Consider the following 16,889-nt stretch of genomic DNA (forward strand, 5'->3'; position numbering starts at 1 on the left):
AGTCTAGGAATCAGGGCCCAAGTTTCTGATGTTGGGTGAAGGAAATGAGGCTCTAGAAAGAACCGGTTGCCGAAACAAGAAAGGTTAGCCCTGGCCAAAGAGAACCCCGGGCTTGATGGGGCAGGCACACTCTCTCCTGGGAAAGCTGCTCATCCAATGAGAGAGGCAGTGACTTCTCTGGGGAGCTCTAGACTGATGAGGGAGGCACAGTGCCTCCTGCCCCCGCCCCCGCCCCGGGAGAGTCCCCAGCCTGGTGGGGGTGGGGGTAGAGGTGAGGGAAGGAAGAATGTCCTGTCCTAGGGAGCTCCCTGTCTGATGGGGGATGCACCTAACATGGGCAGCTTCCTGCCTGAGGGAGGAGGTGCGGCTGGGCCTATGAGGCAGTGCCCCCCACTTCTTGGGTTAAGGAGCCAAGGCCCTGTGTCTGGGTGCAGGGCGGGAAGGAGCTGGGAGCTGCAACCAGGCAGGATGAGAGCCATCCACATTCTGGTCAGGCAGCCACTCGCTGAGTTATTATTATTTCTTTTTTTTTGAGCTACTTAGAGCAATTTACAGAAATCATTTAGGGGCCGTTTAGGGAGAAGAGAAAAGATGAAGACTTTTAAAGGCAGGGCCCGGGGATGGTTTTATGCAGATCAGCTTCGCAGGGCTGCCAAGGAGAATCTGGATTCGGAGGGGTGTGGGGAAGGAGAAGGGGCTTGCAGGGTTCTGCTCTGACGTATCTCCCGTGGGGGTCCCGAGGCAGCAGCCAGGGACCCAGGAAAAGGATGGGTGGGGAGCATATGTTGGGCTGAGGGCTGAGACACACGAGGAGGGAAGCCAGCTCCAGGGGATGAGCCAGTCACTCTGTGCCTTGGTTTCCCCTTTTATAACTGGGGCATCTGCATGGGTGAGTTGCCCGCTCTGGGACCAAGCTGAATGAGCATGACACTTCCTCTATGATACTGGGGTGAGTGGAGGGGCCTTTGGACCTGGAGCCAAGATCAGGAGATAGGGCTCAGTGGGGAGTGGCAGACAGAGGCAGACTTCTCTTTCTGTGACCTGGGCCAGTCTCTTGTCTCTGATCCCCTCCTCATCCGTATGATGGGGATCTGGATCGCCAATGTCACAGGCTGGGCTTACCTGTGACAAGGTGATAAAGTGTGTGCTAGCTGGTTTTGAACTGCCCAGGGCATCACACTCCTTGTCTTGATGAGGAACAGTGGCAAACTTTAGGGGTGACCTTTGAATACCCGCTTCTCCTATCTACCCCCCAGGCAGAAGAAATTGCTCTTTGAGCTCTTCCAGGGCGTGAACAGGGACTAAGTGACCTATGCCAGGCCGGGATCAGAGGCCTGAACCGGATGCCTGGGGAATGCAGGGCACGTGTGCGTGCATCCATATGTGGGCATGTGACGTGGCAGGGGGAGAAGGAGGTGGGGGGACTGGAGGGACAAATAAGAAAACGGGTCACACATTTAGCAGAGCCTTTCCCACAGTTCACATTTCATGCTGTTTGTGATGTGATTATTGGAGATGGAATCTGGTTACTCTGTGTAAACACCATGCCTGCTGAGACATATCCCCCAGATGCAGCTGCTGGGGAAGCCGGAGGTGGCAGGGGTACCCTGTGTAACACCCTTGCACAAAACCTCTAAAGACACGGTGACAAGGCCATGGCACTGGGCATCAGGAACGGGGTCTGAGGGGTGGCCTGGGCGTGCCTGATTGCTGTGTGAGCTAGGCTAAGATCGGTCCCCTTCTGGACCTTGGGGCTCCTATCTTTCAAATAGAGATGGTTCAAGGATGAGAGGGGCCTGAACTCCCATCTAGCTCCCCTGACCCAAGGTTATCTGACTTAACTGTCTCACTTTACTGAGCGGCTTTTCCGTACCACAGCGCAGACAGGATTTTAGAGGGCACCAGCTTTCAGCAGATTCTACAAGCTCTGACGGAGTGCCAGCTGTGGGTAGGGCCCTTTGCAAGGAGATTCACGCTGCCTGCCTTCCCTCCAGCCAGTCTTGCAATAGTGAGGGCAATAATCTCTGTCTGCTCGGCCTCCCGACCAGTGCCTTCATGCAACACTAGCTCGTAGAGCCCTCGGGATCTCAGATGTAGGTAGTGTTTGTAAGGAGGCTCCCTCCCCTATCTGCTGTGTTCCCTGCAGGAGCTGGGTGGGCATGGCTCTGGACAGGATGGCCACCCTTGTGGCTACTGGGGCTCAACTCACTAGTTCTCATAGATTTTGGCAGTGATTGTTGCAAAATGACAGGAAGCCACAGCTGTGCCCCCCCAAGTCCAGGTGAGGCCAGTTACTTGCCCTTCTTCCCCCTGCCCTCCTGCACTCAGCCACCCCCGGCACCAATTCCACAGCAAGGAAAGCATTTGCCTCCTTGTCCCACATCAGCCGGTAAATGCATCTTCACTGCTGCATGACCACCATTTGTCACGGCCCTTGTCACGGCCTACTCCGCAGAGTAGGTACTCAAAGCCCTGTGCTGAACAAATGTATAGTTACCGTTTCCTGAGCACTTGCCACAAGCCAGGTGATGCCTGCTTAAAGCACATTGTGTGCATTAATTCGTTTATTCATTACAACAACCTATGAGACAGGTACTTATTCCCCCATTTCATAGATGTGGAGACTGAGCCACAGAGCAGTGAAATAATTTTCCCAAGACCACAAAGTTAGAATATGGCAGATGAGTGTGAGAAGGAAAGAAGGAAAGAAGGAAGGAAGGGAGGGAGGAAGGGAGGAAGAAATTTCTCTTTGGTCTCTGTGCCTCATTTAACTCCCAAATCTCTGGTCCCAGTGGCTCCCGGGGGAGTAAGGTGAGAGGAGGGACAAGGAACCACCTTTTTATTCTTTCATTCACACATGTGTACTGAGCATCCCCTGTGTGCTGGGCATGGATCCAGGTGCTGGGAATATGGCAGTGAACAAGATAGCTGGGGCCCAGCTCTCAGGAGCTTCCATCCTAAGGTGGGGGTGTGGGGGGAGGTGTCAGTCTCTGAACCAGAAGACACATAACTACACAACATGGCAGGTGAAGGGAGACAGTGAGCGGCAGAGTGAAGTGTGGGCAGGGCTAGTCTGGCTAGGGGATGGGCCAGGGCGGGTCACTCTGTGACATCCATTTGAGTGGAGGCCTGAAGGGGGTGGGGGCACAAGTTGTGCTTATTTGAGGGAAGAGGCCAGGTGGGGGCAGCAGGGGCTGAGTTGCTGAGGCTTGGTGTCTGGCATGTGGGAGGGCAGCAGGGAAATAGGGTGGTGGGGGCCAGGCAACGTTTGAAGGAAGATTTGGTCAGGAAGAGGGACAGATCCGTGCCCGCCATATAAGCCACCATAAGGACTCTGGCTTTCACTCTCAGTAGGGTGGAGGGTTCTGAGCAGAAGAATGACTTGATCTGATGTGTGGTTTACAGGATCTCAGGAAGGAAGGAAAGTGGCCTCTGGGAGGCGGCTGGGAGCCCTGGTATGGATGGGTCATCTTGGCCAGCATGCATCACACCAGCATGCTGGGGAGGAGCTAAGGAGGCTCGATGTGGGCAGGGAATCTCCAAGGACCGCATTTGAGAGGCCAGTGGCCTAGCACACCAGTCCCAGGGCCCCAAAGGAACCTCCTGGGGGAGAATTTGGTAGCACCCTTGGGGAGCATCTAACCCTTCACTGTCCAAGATAGCAGCCAGTCTCTAGGCTTCACTACTGAGCAACTGAAATGGGGCTAGCTGGAACATGCAATGAGCTTCTCTAAGAGTTAAACACAGGGGATTTTGCAGATTTAATATAGAATTTAAAAAAAAGAAAACAAAACAATGTAAAATAGTTCCTTACTAATTTTTATGCTGGTTACATGTTGAAACGATAACCATATATATATATTGGTTAAAATATATTAAAATTCATTTTCACCTGTTTCTTTTTCCTTTTCTCGCGCGATAACTAGGAAAATTAACTTACATAGGTGGCTCCGCAGCCTATCTCCATCGGGCAGCCCTGATCTGGTACAGCGGCCCTGACTTTAGAGACCCAGATACAGACCTCCAGTGGGAGGAAGGCTGTGTCTGAGGCAGGTAGCTGGCTGAGAGAGCCCAGAGGCCGAGGAAGGGCTTGCTGGGAGGCTGGGGAGACAAGGGCCCTGTGGGCGGGGCGGGTCATCTGAGGCGACCCCTAGGGGCTCACGATAAATAAGAAATGGTTACACTGACGTGAACAGAGTTCCCACCGTTCACGCTAGCATGACCTCAGGTACCCTGCCCCCAACTCCCCTACAGGACAGGTTTGCTTTTCTTCCTACTGTTTGCAGATGAAGACTCCGAGACCCAAAAGAGGGAGAGGAGGCAGCTCTGGCACCAGGGTCTGCGTGTGCTTTGGGCTGTAGGATGCATAAGAGCAAGTGTTTCAGGAACACCCTGGGTTCTGCATCTATAACCCCAGACCTGATTTTTGGCAGTGGTTTTTGCATTGCAGAAGTGCCCTTCTACAATGCAAATATCCACAAGCCATGGCCTCACCAGCCTGACATGACCCAGGACCCAGGAATGCCTCCCCTGCCTCAGGGTGGGGGAGAGGCGCTGGGAATGGGGGCCAGCCGAAGCCTGTGGCTGCTTCCCTGGTTAGGGAAGGGATGAAGAATGGAGGGAGGGTGAGGGGCTGGCTGCTGGCCACTGCTGTGTTTAAAACAGCAGCACGTTGCTAGGAGGCATTGAGGGTAAGAAAAATAAGACCCCAAACAAAACAAAACAAAAAAACCCCCAACCTCCAGAAAACAGATCTCCGGGAAGTCTTTGGCACAGTCTTAACCGCCCTTCCCAGCAATGAGGCCTGGCTCTAGGCAAGGGAGGAAGGAGACAAACCAAGCCTATCGCATTTACTGAGCCCTCCGGCAGGCCCACAACTTTTGTTCTGGGCACTTCCACCCTTGCACCCTTGTAGAAGCCCAGCTGCAGAGAGGTGACACAATTACTCCCATTCTGTAGATGGAGAAGCTGAGACCCAAGGGGACAGGCAGGCAAATGCTTCTGGGTTACTCAGCCTCACCGTAGCAGGGCTGAGATTCAAACCTACATTTGTGTGACTCGAAAAACCTATCACCATTCTCTGACCTGACATGGCTTCTTCTGAGGCTTTCCTGGAGTCCAAGCTCTGGCAATGACCCCTGGGATCTGGCCCCTTGGCCGCAGCTGCCAGCTGGGCTGGGAAATGAGGGAGGCCGGGAGTTTGTTGAAAATGCTGAGGGAGATCTTGTGTCTCTCACTTCTCCTACCAGGCCACTTTCCCCAAGACTCTGACACTCCTGGACCCCCAGGGGGTCAGAAATGGCTGTGGGCCATAGGCAAGTCCCTTTTGCTTTTCAGGCCTTAGCTGCTAAGATAATCAAGACAGCTCCAAACACTGAGCCTTGGGCTGCAGGCTCTGGACCTCTCATCCAGAGGTCCAGAACCAAGGAGTAGAAAGAGGTCCGGCCAGGGCAAGTGGCAGAGCCAGCACTCAGATCTATCTCTCTGGTTCTAACGGTGGGCTCTTTGCCATATGGTGGTACCTCTTATGATGGCTGGCAATCACTTCCCATCCCAGGAGTCCCACTCAACAGCGCCCTTCAGCATTGCTCCTATCTGCAAACCGCCCCCAAACAAGTCATTACTGAGAACCTGGCTTTGATCATGTCACTCCCTCACTCCATAACACTCAATAGCTCTCCAGTGCTCCATGGAATATAGGGGCAAAGCTACAAGGGGTCTCAAAAGAGCATCCAGGTAAAGAATTACCAACCACATAGCCGGCATTTAGCCCCCTCTCCTGCTACTCCTTCCCAGGCAGCCTTGGCTCTCCCTTGGTGGAATGACTTTGTAGGCCAACAGCCATTTCTGCTCTGCGTTTCTGTCTTCCCCAGGGTATCAGACACACAGTAGATAGTGACTGATTAGTCTTCAGAGACAGAACTCTCAAACCTTGTTAAGGCCTCTTGAAATGGTACCTCCTCTGTGAAGCCTCTCCTGATCTCTCGAATACTTGTGAGATTTCTCCCTCCACAACTCTCTTTGTCCCTCCTCTCTCTCTCCTTCTCTCTTGCTTTGTCCCTCCTGACACACCTATGATTACATTGTATCAGAGTCTGTGTGGACATGGCTCATCTGCCCAGGCCATCACCTTAGAAGCTTCTCTTGGGACAGGCACCATATTTTCTTCATTTTTACATTTAATGATGCCTGGCATGTACTACTAACATTAATAACAATGACAGTGACAGCCATGATTTGGGGGGCACTTAATATGTGTCAGGCACTATTCTCAGTATCTGACATGAAACAGGGACTCATTTATGTAGTCATAACAACCCATAAGTTGGGTACTTTCATAATCATTTGCAGATTAGTAAACCAAGGCACAGAGTCACACAGGAAGTGACAAAGCCAGGCTGATTGGTTTTAGAGTCAAGTGCAGGGAAGAAGTGAGGGTACAGGAGGAGAGCTATGGGCATCGGGACTAAAATAAAACAGAGGACAGCCTACTCCTGCCTCCACGGGAAAGATTCCTGGTGCCCAGCACAGGGCATGACACATAGTAGGTGTTCAGCTAATAGAAGTGATTCTTGAGACAATCAGATAATTCAATAGGTGCTCAGACATAGGCTTGTGGTCAGTGGGGGCTGCTGCAGGGCCTGAGTGGGGAGCCCAGCCCCCTGCACCATGCCAGGTCCCCCATTTCTCATCCCACTACCTCCCCCAGCTCCAGTCTCTCTTCTCCAGCATCTCAGACCTCTCATGCACGGGGCAGGCGGCTGGCAGTTTTTCTCCTGCAGAGAACAGCCACAGAAAATTGAGATCATTTCTCTGCTGTGTTGGCAGCTGAGAAAATGGTAATTTTTCCTATTTTCAATCCAAGAATTCCTTCCTATTGAATAAAGGCCTCATACCGCTCCAGGAGGGACCTGGCTAGGGAGGGTGTGGTTTGCACCCAGGGCAGGTCACCTCCCTGCCCCAGAGATGTGGCTGCAGTGGTCACAGGGTGGTAGGCGCGGTGGTAGATGGAGGAAGGCCACCAACCAAGCAGATATAAAACAGGGACAGGCAGAGAGGTCAAAGCAACAGGTGATGTGGAGTTACTGCGGGGCACTCAGGCATCCAGGGAAATTAGATTTTGCTTCCCTGAACACAGAGCCCGCACACATCCGAGCTGTCACACTTCCCAAATCAGAGTGGTGTAAGATCACTGTCCACACAAGGGCCTATGATCCCTCTTGCCCCCGGAGTGGATTTTTCATAAAGGGAGATGATTAGTTAAAAATCAGAATCTATGAAATAAACCGGAGCTAGCTTAGCATCCCAAATGCCCCAGCTGAGACGAAGGCACTGGCGTCTGGCTTCCGCCACCAAGGCGATGGTGGGGGTTTGAGCAAGAAGAGGCCGCAGAAACACCCCTTGCTGCAGCCCCATTTTACAGACAAGAGGTCCAAGCCCATCGGAAGAGGCCTGGGCAGCCACACGGCTCCTTTGGTGGGGCAGGTCTGGACATCAGCTTGGCCAGTCCCTGGATGGTCCCTGCTGCAGCTGGCTCCCTGCTACTCTGGGTGGGGGTAGGAGGGGGCAGTCCCTGACCTTGCAGGGTCTGGAGTTCTGCAAGCCTGCCGCTGCGGATCAGCTCAGGTCACTCCTGCTCCAAACCCTGCTACGGCACCCTCTTGCACTGAGCCTACATGTCTTACAAGAGCCGCCCTCTCCCCCACCCATTTACCCCAACCCTCCTCATCTCACAGCATCCAGCCCCTCTGGCCTCCTCACCATCTCTGAATGGTCAAGCCCACTCCTGCCCTAGGCCTGCCCTCTGTAATATTCGCATACAGGTGCTTCCTCACCTCCTTCGAGCGTGCATAATGACACTTTAGGATACCAGCATTCATTCTATACTACGCAACCCCTCCCGGCACACACACGAATTCCCAATTCCCCTTACCCTACCTTTCTTATTTTCCTTAGCCCCTTCTGCCTTCTAATATATTATATAATTCACTTGTTTAATATATTTATTACTTGCTATCTGCCCTCCTCCCCGCCTTCCACAAGAATACAAGCTCTATAAGTGCAGAGATTTTTGTTATATTCCCTGATAAAGATAAATGACTAGAACAGTACCGGGACCACAGTAAGCACCAACTGAATACTCACTGACTGACAGGGAAGGTGCCTATGTGCACAAGTAAACGCACAAGAGTACCTTCATTGACCTATCTGACAAATCATTAAGTGCCTGTTTTGTTCTAGATATCCCAGTAGACTGCGGGAACACAGCAGCAGGAAGAGGCCAGGTCCACTCAGGCTTACGGCCAGCAGGGAGGCCATGCAGTGCAGGTACACACAAGGCAAATCGGCAATGAGTTGCAGAAGGCGGTGGGTCTTTGTCCACCTGAGAATCAGGGTGGGCTTCCCAGAGGAGGGGTGGTTATACTCTGGCCTGAAGGCTGGGCAGGAGATAGATATGGAAAGTTGTTCTGGTCAGAGGCCGCAGCACATACGGAGGCTCTGACGTGGAAAAGAGCACTATTCCTTCAAGGGACTGAAAGAAGCCTAGACAACAAGGGGGAGAGGGGCTCAAGATGAGGGGGACTCACTTGCGCGTCTGGCTGTCCATGTCTGTGCTTATTCCCTGTATTTGAGAGACAGAGAGGGATGGCAAGAAGCCTTCCGTATTCAGGGTGGGAAAATGACCTCAAGAGTTGGCGTGGTGAGGACTCCGTGGGGCCTCAGTTTCGCCCTCCGTAAAATGGGGATCATGATAGCTGCCTGTGCCCAGCGGCTACTGTGGAGGTCAAATGAGATGGTGGACCTGAACTCCAAAGAAGCGTGGGAGCTCTCAAGCGTGTCCAGGTGTGCCCGTGCCTGTGTGGGTGCTCACGCACGCGTGTGCCCATGCCGCGAGCTCCCAGCAACACCGTTCTCCTGCCGTGACAAGTCTGCTGCATCATCTGTACCAAGCCACCAAAAATACACTCGCTTCTGGCCCAGAGCCATGCTCTCCAATAGCCCTGGGGGCGGCGGGGAGCAGAGGAGGCCTGCGAGGTGGGGCCCTCCACTTCTGGGCCGATGTGGCCATCTTATTGCCCAGTGTCAGACTGTCACCACGCAAGGGGACAAAAGACCTCTGAGGGCTGGGGCTGTGCCTCCTTTATCAGACTGGGGCCTCTTTGGCATGAGACTGTGTCCCCTTGTACTGGGCACTCCTGGAGTGGGGTGGGGGCAGAAAGCATCTTCCCTCCTCTCCTTTTCTCCCTCAAACAGGGAGGTTGTCACTCAGTGTGGCCGTGACTCCTTCTGGGTAAGGGTTGGCCACCTCTGGGGCCGTGCCCCTGGGCAGGGGTTCAGAGTTCAGGGTGTCCTGGTTGCCAGGAGCCTGCCCTGTAGGGGCTGATGCCATTCAGACCTGGATTCTTGGATGAAGACGCCTTTGAAAACCTCAACTGTTGTGTCATCCCGTTTATCAGGTGACCCTGGGCACCTCACTCTCCTGGCTCCGAGGGCCCTGAGGATCCTGCCCCGGCATCCTGCCCCCTGTGTCCGGGGTGGAAAGAATGGGAAAAGTCCTCCAAAAGAAGAGAGCAGCCAGTTGCCCATCCTCACAAGCCAAAACAGTGTGGGCAAGAATGCAGGAGGAGAATGCAGGAAGGACTCAAGGGTGATAAAAAGCAGAACTTTCCAAAGGCAAATAATCCTCTAGATAACTTAGGCAAAAAGGGATTTTCTTCCATGACCTTTTCTACCTTTTCCTTGCCCTGAATCATTCACTCTTGCATTCATTCACACCTGCAACTAGCCTTGGGCACCACACAATTGCTTCTATCATCCACTTTATCCTGCTGGACTGTGCACCAGCCCGTAGGGCCTGGGGTGGACATGTGTGCGTGGGGAGCCGAGGCAGGAGGGGCTGAATGGGACAGAGGAAGGAGAAAATGATGTCTGGCCTCTCTGCCTGCGTCCCTGGTAGGGCTGGTCCCCTCCCTGTTACAGCACTGGCTTCCCCTGACTCAGTGCCTCTCTCCCTGGGGTGGGCTGGTCATCTCCCAGAGATGGGTGCAGTAGCTAACACAGTGCTGGTGCTTCCTGCTATGTTGCCCCATTCTTGGGGATGGCTGGAGTAGGCAGGGCTGACCCAATTGATGGTCAGGAGGCCCACTTTTCATGTAAGAAGACAGAAAAGGAAAATAGAAAAAAATGAATTCATTTTCTTAAAACAAAACCACCACAACTGGTTCATTAATCTCTTATTAAAATTCTGTGCTGAGTACTGGCAAGGAAGAAGTAAGGAGGATCCTGGGGAGGGGGTGGGGAGAAAGAAACGGATACCCTCTTTAGCATCTGCTGTGGCATCATCGGAGGGAAGCCCCACATGGAGCCGAGAAGCATAAACAAAACGGCAGGCTTGTCCATCACAAGAGACAAGACAAAGGAAGGGGACATGACGGGCACCGTCCCCTCATCCATAGAGGAGGAAAAAACTCAGGGAGGGAGATGGCTTTACTGTGGTTGCACAGCAAGTAGACAGCAAAGTTAGGATTTGAACCCCTGTCTCCTGTTTCCTGGAGACTCTGGTTTCAAACTGCCTTGAATTTTAGAATCTGGGCCTTTTTCTAGTCTCAACTGGACTTGGAGCTCATGAAAGGGAGCTGAAGGCCCAGAACCCCTCCACTCTCCCTTGTAGTGCTTGGCGAGGCTTATTCACGCCACTGGTGATTGGCTCTCTTGACTGGTTGGAACTCGAGGCTGGCTTGAGGCCAGAAGTGCATCTTTGGACAAAGCCCTGGAGACGGGATAACGGAGGTAGGCAGGATCTCTGATGAGTGGCCTGGAGCCGACCACCAATCCGGGAATCCCCTCTGGGCTCTGGTGCTGGTTCTGATTCTAGAACAACTGGCAGGGTGACCTTGGCCAATCCCCTTCCCTCTCTGAGCGTCCATGTCCTCATCTGCATGAAGGCTGGAGTAGAGGCTCTGTGTGGTTCTTTCAGTTTCAGGGTTGTGGATGAACATCACCATGTGTAGGGCTGCAAAGCCTGCCCTTCCCCCACTGCCATGCAGCCCCCTTCCCCTGCCCCAGGTGGGTGGGCAGACCCTGGTGGTTGGAGTTGGTGCCTCTAAGGGTCTCAGTTTCTGCAGGCTCATGAGCCCTCACTGTCAATCTCAGGCCTGGGAGCCATCCGTTCCAGACAAGCCCCCAGCGAGGGTCTCGGAAATGGCCCAGGTCCTCCCCTCATCTTCCACCGTGGCCTTACCTCCTACAGCCACGCACTGAGTTATCCTCAGGATTCTAATAAAGCTCATTTTCTGCCACCAAGTTTATAACACATCCCCACCTACTGGTCTCAAACATAACAAGGCTGTGTTGTGGTGTAGGGCTCCATGTGGCCAGGATGAAGATGGGTGTGTGTGTTTGCAGGGGGGAGGTCGGAGCATCACTGCTCATTCCCAGCAGTGAGGGAACGTCCCAAGGGTCAGTGCTGAGTTTGTTCTGCTGTGTCCCTCCTGCCTCCCCAACGGAGCCCAGAGCTTGGGCCATCCTGTGGGGTGGGGAGAGCATGGACCCAACCCACCAGGGAAACTCAAGTTTGCCAGGCTGATGACCAAAAGGTGAGGACACAGGCGTTTGAGGTCGTGTAGTCAGAGTGCCATGGGACATTGCGTTTATATCCTGTGGGGCAGGGTTGTAACGTGTCACTTCAGATATGCATATCCTGTGTGTGCCCCTCAAGAGGGCGTGGCATGGCTCTGCCCCATTCCTTTGCTGTCTTCCTGGTATCCATGCCTATCCTCTCCTGGTCCCAGCTTCTCCCCCACACCCCAGAGCTCTCTTGTCAATATCCACTGGGAGGGCCCCACAGTAGAGCTGTCCTCCCACCTCATTCATTTCTTCAGAGCATCTACTATGTGTCAAGCACCGGAGAATGGGGCAAAAATGAAGAACACATGGCACCTGCTCTAAATGCAAGTATGCGGAGACGAGGAGGGGCGTACTCAGAAATATGCCCACACACCCCCTCTGCACACACACACACACACACACACACACACACACACACACACACACACTGTTGGCCTATGAGGAGTGCCAGAGATGCAGCATGAAGAGCCGCGGCTGCTCTGGAAAGAGTACTTGCTTCTGTTGCAGGGTGGGGGCTGCTGGTGGGAAGCCAAGGGGCAACAGAGGCAGACTCCCTGGAAGAGATGAGGTTAGGATTGGGTTTTGATGGCTAGGTATGGATTTCTGGAGGCTGGTATTCTAGAGGGAGGGGCTGGTGGGTGCAAAAGCAGAGGGGCAGGGAGGTGAGCCAGGTGATACTTTCTAAGATGCATGGGGGACGAAGGGCGGGCAGTGCCACCAAGGTGATGACGTGGATTGAGATAAAATCATATAAGAGCTTTGATTCTTGGGCCAAAGAAGGGATCCTTGATCCTATAGGCAGTGGAGAGCCAGTGATGAAGGTTACCGAGTAGGAGGCTGTGACATTATCAGCTCTGCCACAGATTTAACCAGCACCCTGCCCCCCTAAACTCCTAGTCAAACTAAAAATGGAGCAGAAAGCCTCCCCAAAGACCAGATGCAGGAAAGTGGCCTTCTCAGAAGCCTGGAGATGAGAGCGTTGTCTAGGCTGCCACCCCACCAGGCTAAGCTGGGCCCTGAAAGGTAGTGGGGCTCTTTTCACACATGGTATCTGCCCAGAGGTCCTGGCACAAAGTGAGAAGGGGAGGGAGGGGGGCACACTGCTTGTGGAAGATGGGAAACATGAGAGAGGCAGCCCAAGGTCACCCTTCCCGATGGCGCCAGAGTCAGACAGCAACCCAGGCTATTTGGCTCCCAGTCTGGCTGTGTTGGCAATAGCCTGCCAGGCATCCAAAACTACAACTCCCCCTCCCCAATCCCAGCATCTTTGAAGGGCTCAGAAATCCCAACCAAGAACTGGTTTGAAGTGAGACTAAATCCATACATCCTTTTGTGGATAGAGGAACGGTTTGGGTGGGTGGGTGTCAGGCAGCCTGAAGGAGGGAAGATGGCTTTTTTTTTTTTTTTTTTTTTTTTAGGGGGAGAAACTTCTAGGATTCTGGCCTTATCCATCTTGGGATGGGGGGGTGTCTCTAAGCTTTGAGCATCTGCTGGCACCCTTCCTTGAGGATTGGGAGATTGAGGCATGGGATGGGGGCTCCAGGAAGGAGTTTGGAAAGGGAGCCGGATAATCAGGAGGGGAAAATGTGGGCTCATTGGGGGACTCCCAGGCCACCCCTGCAAATAGCTTCTTTCAGCTGGCCAGCCAGCCCTGGGTCCTGTGTGTACAGGCACCATGCTAAGCCCACGGTTCTGCCTCCACCCCTCCAGAACTAACAGGGCACGGAGAAGACAGGGACATCTAAGGAAAAATGAAGCAGATTGCTAACCCTCTAGAGGAGCAGCGCCAGGACAGCAAGGCCCTACTGGGGCTGGATGCGAGGGAGCAGGCAGGATTCTGGGCGGTGAGGAAAGAGAAAGGATCTTTAACAGTAGGCTGAGGGGTCAGGAAGCTGGGCGGTGGGCAGTGGGCTGCCCCAAGGTGGGGCCATGACTGGGTTTTAGGAAGGGAACTCAGGCAACAAGACACAAGGCGCAGAGGGGGGCAGAACCACGCCCAGAGCAAGGCCTGAGCTCAGTTTCGTCCTGCTAGGCGGCCAGACTCCAAGCTCACTGGGGCCGGGTCACAGGCGAACCCCGGCAGCTCCAGGTGGCAGACAAGCGGAGCCCACCGTCCCACCTGCTCCCGGCCCTCAGCCTGGCACACGGAGCCCAGATTTCTGGTTCCCAGCTGCATTACCCCTGCCCCCCCCCCCCGCCCATTCTTCCGATAAAGCACTGAGGTTGGCAGTGTCTGGTGAACTGAACTCAAAACAGCTCTCGCCCGGAGTCACCCCCCCAAGCCGGGAAGGACCAATCCACTCTGGAGGGAGGTCGGTCGGTTCCCCACCCCCTCCTAACCCCAGGACCCCGGATTCCCGGAGCCGATTCCTTTCCTTATTCTTCCAACCTTGAGAACGCGCCTTGGTGAGGATGTGAGGCAGCTGGTTTGAGGCGGTGGGCGCGCTCAAGGGGAGCCTGGGCAGGCTCCTCAGGACTGGGCAGATGTGGGGAAAAGCTGAGCACGACATATCGAGGGTCTTCCGTCCGCGCGGAGAGCCTACTGCCCTCTCCATCTGAGTCCCTCTCCAGCCTGTCCAGGCTCACCCCTCAGTACGGAGCAACAAAGCCCTTCCCGAACCCCCCTCCCCGCCGCCGTTTAGGGGAACTGTGTCCCAGGTCTGCCGGTTTCAGGTTGGGTGGGGGCAGAGGGCCTCTCTCCTCCATCCTCCTCCTCCACCCCAGGTCTCTCCCTCCCCACTCGGTCCGCGCCCCTCGCCTCCTGGAGCGCCTCCCGCTTGCAGAGGCCCTGTGCAGCCTCCTCCCGTCGGATCGGAGTTGTCACTCGGGGGGGGGGGCGTTCAGAGACCCTCCGTCCCCCGCCCGCATCCCCGCTGTCCCGCTGCCAAAGCGCGCCAAGCCCGGCCCCTCCCTCCCCCACCCCCTTTACCGCGGAGCCCGGGGCGAGCCTAGGGAGCAGACGCAACAGATTGCAGAAGGCGAGAGCGCGGGGCCCGCTCCCTCCGCCCGCCGCCCGCCGCCCGCTCCCTCCGCCCGCCGCCCGCCGCCGCCCGCCGCCCGCCGCCCGGCCTGCGCCCGTGGCCCAGACCCCCGCCCTCCGGGCTCGGCTAAGCCGGCCATTTAGATGCAGCTCACAGGACGGCGGGAGGCGGGCAGCGAGCCGCCGCGGCTCCCCGGCCCCCTGGCAGTCCACGTCCCTTCCCGAGGACCGCCGCAGGAAGCGAGGCGCCGGGCGGCGCGGCCCCGCACCGGCCTGCGCACCCGGGGCGGAGACCCGGACCCGCGGACCCGAAGCGGCTCGGGTCCCGCCGGCTGCGGGGGTGGGAGTGGGAAGGAGGGCGGCCCGGGCACGATCGAGCCGATCCCTTGGATCCCCCATAGATTTCGTGGGCGGACACGCCCCCAGACTCTCGGGTTTGGACCCTTCCTCCTACCCAGGGAAGGACTGGAGTACCCCCCCCCTCCCCTCCCCTCCCTTTTCCGGGTCCGGGCTCGGTCCCCAGGGCGGGGCTCGCAGCCTCCGCTCCCGCCAGAGGACTGGGGGTGCTGGAGGTAACTCGGCTGTAGCCCGAGACGCCGGGCTGCGAGTCCGGGGGGTGGGGGCTCGCCTTTCGCCCGTCTCTCCGTGCCCCCCCCAGCGGCGCCCGCCGCATCCTCACTCCCCAGTCCGCGCCGCGACACTTACCGTGGGCGAGCAGCGCCGAGAGGCAGAGCAGGGCGGCGCCGCCGCGGCCCGACATCCTTGGGGCCATGGCTGAGGAGGGAGCGGGAAGGGGCCGAGGGGGCAACAGTCGTCGACGACGTGGCCCCGGCCCGGGCTCGGTCACATCCAACTCGGGGTGGCCGTGGCGCCCGAGGGTCTCCGCCGGAGCTCTGGGGGGCAGGGAGCGCAATTCGGGGACACTTTGAGGGGAGGGGGCGTCCCAGGCGCCGCCGGCTACACCCTCGGAGCTGGTAGGGGCGCAGCTCCGGGCGGGAGGAGCCTCCACCTCCCCGGGCTGGTGCCCCCTGCAGGATCTGCGCGGCGAGGGGGGAGCCGCACGTGCGGTCCCGGAGCCCAGTGGCCACCGGCGTCTCGGGGACTGCCTAGAGCCGAGAGCTGGATCCGCCAGCCCCGAGGCCCAGCTCGAGTCCGAACTCGCTCGAGGGTGCAGATTCCCGACGCAGCCCCAGTTCCTTCGGTTTCGGTGGTAACCCCACAGAGACAGCAGCACGGCTTCCTTCCTCCAAGCGCCCTGCAGCAGCCCCAGCATAAAAATCCCAGGTTAGGTGCAAACGAATGATTTCTTTCGCAAGGAAAGAGGAGATCCAGGCAACTTTAATCCATCTGGAGCAGGAAAAGTTTCCGTGCAGCGCCGAGACCGGCGACGCCGGGACAAAATGCCCGAGGCGGGCGGCCGGCGGCTCGTCCCCTCGCAGAGCTCGCGGCTCGGCTCCAGCGCGCTCTCTCCAGTCTCGGCCAGGGCCCGGGCTCCACGCAGGCTGGCTCGGCGCCGCCGGCCCGGGCAGCGGCTGCGCGGCTGGGGCGAGGGTGGTGCGGCCGGAGCCCGCTGCCCCGTGCAGACGGGGCTCGCAGGAGCGGGGCGGGGGCCACCGGCGCCAGCGCCCGACGCGCGCCCTCCCCGCTCCGGCAGCCTGCTCCAGCCTCCCGGCCGCCCGCCGCAGTCGGATGGCGAGGGGCTCGGGCCGCCCCCTCTCCTCCCGGGGTCTCGCGGTCTCGGCAGAGGGGCGCGCGGCTCCGCCTCGCTCTCGCCTCCCCGGGGGGGACCGCACAAACCTTGAACTTTCCCGGGGTTCAGAGTCTCCGCGGCCTCCTTCCCGCCGCCGCCGCCGCCCCCGCCCGGCCCCCGGACGCCCGCTCGCTGGCTGCCGTGGTGCGGCTGGGCATCGGCTCGCCGGTCCCGGAGTCAGTTTGGGCGAGCCGAGCGCCCCGCCAGCCCGGGCTGCGGGCGGCGAGACCCGGGCGCCACGCCAGGGGCCGGGGCCGGGGCCGCGGCCGGGGCACCGGGCGCCCGCGCAGCCCGCGGCCAGGGAGGCGGCAGCTGGTGCCTAGGGGGCCGAGCGGAGAGGAGGCGCCGGCAGGGGGGCCGGCTCCCCATGGACGTGTGTGGGGGGAGAAGAATCGAGGAGCGAGAGGCGAGAGGAGGCGGGGAGAGCCACGGTTGCACGAAGCCGCCGCCGCCGCTGCCTCCTCGGCGATCGCGCCGGCTGCTCCGCCGTAAATGACTCGAGAGAGACACACACACTCGCGCCCGCCCTCC

General features: G+C 57.3%; 1 protein-coding gene across 1 annotated transcript in view; it reads right to left on the reverse strand.

The window, feature by feature from the left end:
- Nucleotides 1-16,450, reverse strand: part of TMEM132E (transmembrane protein 132E) — a 55,305-nt gene extending 38,855 nt beyond the window's left edge. The window contains exon 1 of the mRNA XM_055331058.1: nucleotides 15,314-16,450. Coding sequence (XP_055187033.1) covers nucleotides 15,314-15,881 — 568 coding nt within the window. The 5' untranslated portion in view covers nucleotides 15,882-16,450. The remainder of the gene's footprint in view (nucleotides 1-15,313) is intronic.
- Between the last annotated feature and the right edge of the window lie 439 nt (nucleotides 16,451-16,889).

Source organism: Nyctereutes procyonoides, unplaced genomic scaffold, assembly GCF_905146905.1.
Source record: "Nyctereutes procyonoides isolate TBG_1078 unplaced genomic scaffold, NYPRO_anot_genome, whole genome shotgun sequence".
Lineage (NCBI taxonomy): Eukaryota > Metazoa > Chordata > Mammalia > Carnivora > Canidae > Nyctereutes > Nyctereutes procyonoides.